The sequence below is a fragment of the Galeopterus variegatus genome, unplaced genomic scaffold, assembly GCF_000696425.1.
Source record: "Galeopterus variegatus unplaced genomic scaffold, G_variegatus-3.0.2 Scaffold9864, whole genome shotgun sequence".
Lineage (NCBI taxonomy): Eukaryota > Metazoa > Chordata > Mammalia > Dermoptera > Cynocephalidae > Galeopterus > Galeopterus variegatus.
In genome coordinates this window covers 8,800-16,497 of record NW_007735975.1, presented here as the reverse complement: position 1 = coordinate 16,497, position 7,698 = coordinate 8,800, and the positions used below count along the sequence as shown (strand labels likewise).

Genomic DNA, 7,698 nt, shown 5'->3' with positions numbered 1-7,698 from the left:
GCAGTTTGGCTTTGACCACCCACATGGTCCTCGCCAAGGTCGCCATGACCTTGAGGTGGTTCAATGAACTGTCCCTGTCTGGTTTTTATCAGTGTGACTCTTAGGGGTACTGCCTCCCACTCCCTTCTCTTGGTATTATGGCACTGCATGCTCACGCCTTTCCTCTTTAACCGCTGGCTGCCTTTCTCAGCTTTCTTTGCCACCCTTTCCCCATCTATTTGCCCGTAACCTGGGCACACTAATGTCACTTGGGCTGGGTCCTAGACCCTCCAGGCTTGTCGCTGGGCTCCCTCTGGGTGACCTCACTCACTCCCACGTCCTCAATGCCCGCATCTGCGTCTCCAGCCCACGGCACCCTCCTGGACTCCAGACACGCCTACAGCAGCTTTTCACTCAATAATAGCAACACCGCATGTACAGAGGCGCTAACATGTGCCAGGCAGTGCTAAGCATGTGTTATTTTATGTGATCCTTGCAATAACACTCTGAGCAGTAAAGTGATGTGCTCAAGGGTTCGTAGCTGAGAGCGGCAGAGCTAGAATCTAGGCTTGGGCTGGCTGAGTCCTGTGTTCCTTCCCACTCTGCCCTCTGGACATCTTATGGACACCAAAACTCAACAGATACCGAGCTGAGCTCTGTCCTGAATCCTGTTTCCCCTCTACTGTCCCCCACTGCAGCTACAGGCCCCACTCTCCGCCCTCTAGCTACTTTCCTCTCTCTTCTCCTTCCTCTCGGCCAGACTCCTCATACCCTTTCCCAACCCTCTTGTCTCCGAGTCCACACCTCCACTCGTCAGTCTATGGCAGCTTGGCCTGGAAGAAAGTCTGAGCCTGGGAGATCTGTGTTATCCCTGCCACCCCTCCCTACTGAGCTGACCCATACCTGAGCAGAGTTGACCCCTACTGTTGAATGAATGAGTGAATAGGAATGAGTGAACACAGACATCTTCCCAATTCTTCATTTCTTCTCACCATCCCCACTGCATACCCCTAGTCCTGGCCACTGTCAGTTCTCAAAAGTGACACTAAAACGGCCCCCACTGGTCTCCTGGCTCTGATCTTGCTCACCACCAACGGGGCTCTCCACCTAAAGCCCAAATGAGGCCCCTAAAACACCACCTTCTCCCTTCGACGCCTCCTCTTCTGTGTGTGCATGTGTGTGTGTGTGTGTGTGCGTGCGCGTGTGTGTGTGTGAAACATAAACGAATCAACGTGGCCTTCAAGGACCTTTGTAATATAGCCTTGCAGAGCCAGCCCACCCCATCTCATCCCTCAAGCTCTTCCCTTCCCCAGCTCTGCCCCAGGCATGCTGAACTTCCTCCAGTTCCTTGAAAGGTCACACACTAACTCTAATCTTGGTCTTCACCCTATTCCCTGCCTCCATGACGATCTCCTCCGAGTTCAACCCCACCCCCTCCATCTGAATTTAGCTAACTCCTATAATTCCCTACCCTGCCTGCCCATCAGTATCACTTGGGGGAGGTTTTAAAATCCCAATGCCCAGAACATATCCCTAAACCTCTGAGGGTGGGACCCAGGCATCAGGATTTGAAATCGATCGATTTGAGAAAAACCAGAGGTGAGAACCTGATTTAGGTCTCAACAACCCTTACTTTGTATAAGGCAGCCCCTCCCCTTCCCCCCACTTCCCAAAGTTCCTCTAACTTCCCCACCCGACATGCACCTCATCTTACGATGATGTGTTTAACGCTTGCCCTCCCTGATCGACTGTAAGCCCAGCAAAGGCAGGACCCAGGGTGCCTGTTTTCTGCTGTATTTTCAAGGCCTGATCCAAAGGAGGCATGCAGTCAAGATTTGGTTCATGAACGTAGAAGGTCATTTCAAGGGTGACAGGAGGGTTCCACACCATGAACCCCCTTTCTTAAACAAAATCAGTGGATGCCCCTTCAACAAACAAACAAACCAACAAACAAAAACAAACACCCCCCATTTCACTTACTCAACTGTGGCCTGCAATTCCACTAACATGATTCATTCCTTTGGATTAAAACTCCTTGTCTCATTAAAATGCAAATTCAGCCTGAGAATATACCACCTTAAGGGCATTCATCATTTATACTTTGCCCTGACTGATCTGATCAGCTCTTAGTAGAGGGCAGAGGAGAATGACCGTTCATTGAGTGCATCCTACACAGCAGGTGGTTTACATACCTTAGCTCATTTAATTAGGTGAAATGAGCTAGCTCTGGAAACACCGAGAGCTCAGAGAGGGTAAAGTACCAGAGCTGGTAAACTGATTAATCCGGATTTGAACTGACCCCTAAGCCTGGACCCTCTCAACTATGGCCTGGGTTTGGAGGGGAGAAAGCACAAAGAAGGGAAAGAAAGAGCACAGAGAGGACAGGCCTGCATCTTCTCCTCCACGTGGCCCAGGCACGTGCTAGATGTTGGGACTGGCACCGGGGGAAGGAGTGTTATTGGCAAGGGCCTCCTTCTATGTGCTCACGCTCTCGTCTCTCTCCTTTCATGTCCAACCCATCCTATAACCCATCCGTCTGGCCCAATTCTATTACGAGGACTCACTGTCTAAGGACTTATTGGGTGCACTGACATGTAGCTGCTCAACAAATCTTTGTTGAATGAATGAGTGAATAGGAAAACATAAGCTGTTTTCTTCTAACATATGTGAATAGAGACACCGGTGATTCAAAAGGTCAAATTTTATATATGCACCAAAGTTCAGACTTTTGCCAAATGGAGACACAGGAAGTACTATTATTTTCATTATACAAACCTTAGGGCAGTGCAGTGTAGCAAAAAGTACACAGTGTGGGGTCAAAGACCCTCAGGGAATCTCAACTCCCCACTTGGGAGCTATGGGATCTTTCAATGTCTTCCAGTCTCAGTGGAAGTCTTAGTGATACAGACCTAATATGTTGTTTTAAATCTTCATATACTTTTCTCAGAGTCCCTCCTCTACTTCCCTGAGCTGGGAGATTTTCCCATCAGATTCCTGGGTCCTCCTCCAAGCCCAGTTTATAGACCTCCTAGGGGTACAGCCATGAACCTGCTTTCGAAACAAGCATTTCCCAAATCTTTAGGCTTGTGGCTAAAAGACTGGCTACAATCTTGCTACTCAAAGTGTGGTCCCTGGACCAGCAGTGTCAGCATCACCTGACAGCACATTAGGAATGCACAGTCTTAGGTCCCAGACATTGTCCACAATAAACAAGCATTTCCCAAATCTTTAGGCTTGTGGCTAAAAGACTGGCTACAATCTTGCTACTCAAAGTGTGGTCCCTGGACCAGCAGCGTCAGCATCACCTGACAGCACATTAGGAATGCACAGTCTTAGGTCCCAGACATTGTCCACAAAATCTGGGAGTGATCCCCATTTTGAACTGCACTGTTCTCCATCACTTGAGTGGACTGGGTTTCAGAGCCCTCCAGCCCTCTTTCCAACCTGTTAAAGGATACGGAAAGGCTTTTAGCCTATGAAAAAGCTTTTCATTTCACAGTAAGAGAAGGGCTCGAGATGCCAAGGTCTGCCTGATGAAGTTCCAGGGGGAGAATGTTTTATCAGTAGATGTTGATTGGTGAGTGATGGGGACTAACTAGGCAGAACAGGACTGAGCATCTGAAGAAAGGGGAGGGATTGCTTTTTAGGGAGAAACTGGAGGGAAGAGGAACCTGGGAACAGAAGCTGAGACCAGCCCTGCCACATGCACGGAAGTTTTCATGCTACAGATGCTGGGAGCTTGAAACAGACAGTTTGGGGCGGTTTGCCTTTTAACCCGGTGGACTTCCCAAGGGACTTAACTTTGGTGTCTGGGGAATTTATTAACATTGGGCAATGTTACAGACATTGTTGCTTATGGCTAAAATGACCTTACATGGAACTAATCACACTTATTTACATACTTTTTTCTTTTTATAAATTTCATTTATATATTATTTTACATATTATTTATTTATTTTATTGAAACATAACTTATCCTACCTATCTGTGAGGTACCACGTTGAATATCAAAACCTGTGTGCAATATGTGATGCTCAAATCAGGATAATAAGTATATTGAACATTACACAATGTGTTTTACATAGTTTTAAAAAAGCATCCCTAATATTGTGAAGTTTGGTTTCTGTTTAACTATGCCATAAGAGAACAACAACAAACAAGCTAAACGGAATGTTACTCAAATATATAAAGAACACACACATCAAAAATTTCATCTTTTAGTAAAAAGCAATTTTAACAACAAATATGGGAAACTATTTACTATGCATGTTTAGTAGATAGAGAACCTCCTCAGTAAAGGAGAGCAAAATTAGGACATTGCATCAGCATCATGAAAGCACCTGAAGGTGCTCGTGATGTTCAGATAAATGTTATTTATGGACGTTGAGTCCTAGTTTAAATACACCAGAGAAACTGATGTTTAATGAGGAATTTGGTGTAAAGTGAAGACCCCCTTTTACAAAATGAATAGCAACTCCCGTGTCCTCCCTGCAGTTTCTCCTCTTTGGGAGACTAGATATTTACATATTGCATTTGCTTAAGGCAGGACACACCTTTTCCCAGGCTCNCTGGGTCCTCCTCCAAGCCCAGTTTATAGACCTCCTAGGGGTACAGCCATGAACCTGCTTTCTAAACAAGCATTTCCCAAATCTTTAGGCTTGTGGCTAAAAGACTGGCTACAATCTTGCTACTCAAAGTGTGGTCCCTGGACCAGCAGTGTCAGCATCACCTGACAGCACATTAGGAATGCACAGTCTTAGGTCCCAGACATTGTCCACAAAATCTGGGAGTGATCCCCATTTTGAACTGCACTGTTCTCCATCACTTGAGTGGACTGGGTTTCAGAGCCCTCCAGCCCTCTTTCCAACCTGTTAAAGGATACGGAAAGGCTTTTAGCCTATGAAAAAGCTTTTCATTTCACAGTAAGAGAAGGGCTCGAGATGCCAAGGTCTGCCTGATGAAGTTCCAGGGGGAGAATGTTTTATCAGTAGATGTTGATTGGTGAGTGATGGGGACTAACTAGGCAGAACAGGACTGAGCATCTGAAGAAAGGGGAGGGATTGCTTTTTAGGGAGAAACTGGAGGGAAGAGGAACCTGGGAACAGAAGCTGAGACCAGCCCTGCCACATGCACGGAAGTTTTCATGCTACAGATGCTGGGAGCTTGAAACAGACAGTTTGGGGCGGTTTGCCTTTTAACCCGGTGGACTTCCCAAGGGACTTAACTTTGGTGTCTGGGGAATTTATTAACATTGGGCAATGTTACAGACATTGTTGCTTATGGCTAAAATGACCTTACATGGAACTAATCACACTTATTTACATACTTTTTTCTTTTTATAAATTTCATTTATATATTATTTTACATATTATTTATTTATTTTATTGAAACATAACTTATCCTACCTATCTGTGAGGTACCACGTTGAATATCAAAACCTGTGTGCAATATGTGATGCTCAAATCAGGATAATAAGTATATTGAACATTACACAATGTGTTTTACATAGTTTTAAAAAAGCATCCCTAATATTGTGAAGTTTGGTTTCTGTTTAACTATGCCATAAGAGAACAACAACAAACAAGCTAAACGGAATGTTACTCAAATATATAAAGAACACACACATCAAAAATTTCATCTTTTAGTAAAAAGCAATTTTAACAACAAATATGGGAAACTATTTACTATGCATGTTTAGTAGATAGAGAACCTCCTCAGTAAAGGAGAGCAAAATTAGGACATTGCATCAGCATCATGAAAGCACCTGAAGGTGCTCCTGATGTTCAGATAAATGTTATTTATGGACGTTGAGTCCTAGTTTAAATACACCAGAGAAACTGATGTTTAATGAGGAATTTGGTGTAAAGTGAAGACCCCCTTTTACAAAATGAATAGCAACTCCCGTGTCCTCCCTGCAGTTTCTCCTCTTTGGGAGACTAGATATTTACATATTGCATTTGCTTAAGGCAGGACACACCTTTTCCCAGGCTCGTCTAAACAGTGACTTCGTTGTGAGTTCTCTGCCTTCCATGCTGGTCATCGGTCCTTCCTATGCTCTCTCCTTTCCCCTAAAGCCTGTAGAAATTGATCTGAGCCAAGCAGGCCAGTTGAAACCCTGTCACCACTCGCAGGAGCCTGGAGCCAGCCACCAGGTGATTCAGAGCCTCCCTCCCCAGCCTGTGAGAGGGGTTTGAGGGTGGGTGATCTCCTCTGTGTGTTTGCCTTACCTGCCAGGTACTCGATGACTGCCGCCATGTAGACGGGAGCGCCCACGCTGATCCGGTACTTGAACGTCCCTTTCTTTAGGTACCGCATCAGCCTCCCCACTGGGAAGATCACACCGGCCCTGGCTGAACGGGACAGCTTGGACATTTTCTTCTTCCCGCTCCGGCCCGACATCTTGCCTCAGTTTCCCTGTCAGCTTGCTGACACAGTGGCCCCCTGACACTTAACACAACGCTGAAAAGGAGAGAAGGCAGGGTGAGGAAGGATGGTTGGCAAACATCTTGAGTACAGTGGCATGGCCTTCAGGTAGCACTGTGACACACTTGACTGCCGTGTGGAGGAAGCTGAGACCTGGCTGCCACTGCTGGGTGCTGCAGGCAGGGAGCTGGGCACAGGGTCTTCACAGAGCACTGGTAGGCCCACCCACAAATATCTCCTCTCCCCATCAAGCCAGTCTGACTTAAGAGGAGAGGCCAGAGAAAACTGCCACTGGAGAGAGGTCATGGTCCCATGGTCAGCTGAATAATGGCTCCCAAAGATGACCAGTTCCTCATCCCCAGAATGAGAGGATAGGTTACTTTGTATGGAAAAAGGGACTCTGCAGATGTGATTAAGTTAGGGATCTTGAGAGGGGAAATTATCCTGGATTATCTGGGTGGGCCTAATGTAATTGCCAGGGTCCTCATAAGAAGGAGGAGATCAGAGTGAGTAGTAAGAGAGGTGAAGGCAGAAGGAAATGGATTCTCCCCGCAGAGCCTCCAGAAGGAACCGGACTGGCTGATACCTTCATTTTCATCCAGTGAGACTGATTTCAGACTTCTGACCCTAGTATTGTAAGAGAATAAACTCGAATTGTTTTAAGCCACTAAATTTGGGGTAATTTGTTATAGCAGCAGCAAGAAACTAATGCAGTCCCCTTCTTTGCCCCATGACCATGCTCATTACAGTGGTTAGATTTGACCAGCATAATGCAGAGCTGATGTGCATTTCTTAGAGGTAAACACATTTCTAAATTCTCCAATAATGTAGCATTCTTAAAAACAGAAGAGGCAGTTTTATTCAATATGCTAACACAGAGTAACCAAACATAGTAAACGAAAAGCCATAATGCAACTCAAGATTCTGCTCCCTGGAATGGAGAGTCCAGATTGATTTTGGGGGAAAACTTCAGTCAGCACAAAGAGGTGACTTCAGTATAATGCACAGATATATACATATATCTCACTGTTACTTAGGGAAGCTGTCTTTTGTGCGAAGATAAAATAACGACATACTCCTGGACAAAGTCTTTGTGAGGCTAAAAATGATACAGAGAATTGCAAGCGCTTGGGTGGGGCTGAGCGATTGGTTGAGGGAGTATGGTGAGCAGCAAATGGGATACAATCCAGAACAAGTAAAAGCAAATTACAAAGGACAAACAAGCAGGACCACAGAAAAGGAAATGGAAATTTTCTAGGAAATGTGTTAATGAATCAAAGTTCTCTGCCACAAGGG

At 45.6% G+C, this 7,698-nt stretch overlaps 1 protein-coding gene across 2 annotated transcripts in view; it reads right to left on the bottom strand.

Annotated features, from left to right (window-relative positions):
* Window positions 1–6,441, bottom strand: part of LOC103609614 (core histone macro-H2A.2) — a 34,695-nt gene extending 28,254 nt beyond the window's left edge. For both annotated transcript variants that reach the window (XR_552150.1, XM_008593912.1), the window contains exon 1: window positions 6,207–6,441. Coding sequence is in view for 1 of the 2 variants with exons in the window: in XM_008593912.1 (XP_008592134.1) it covers window positions 6,207–6,378 (172 nt within the window). In the remaining variant the exon portion in view is untranslated. The remainder of the gene's footprint in view (window positions 1–6,206) is intronic.
* Window positions 6,442–7,698: the final 1,257 nt, after the last annotated feature.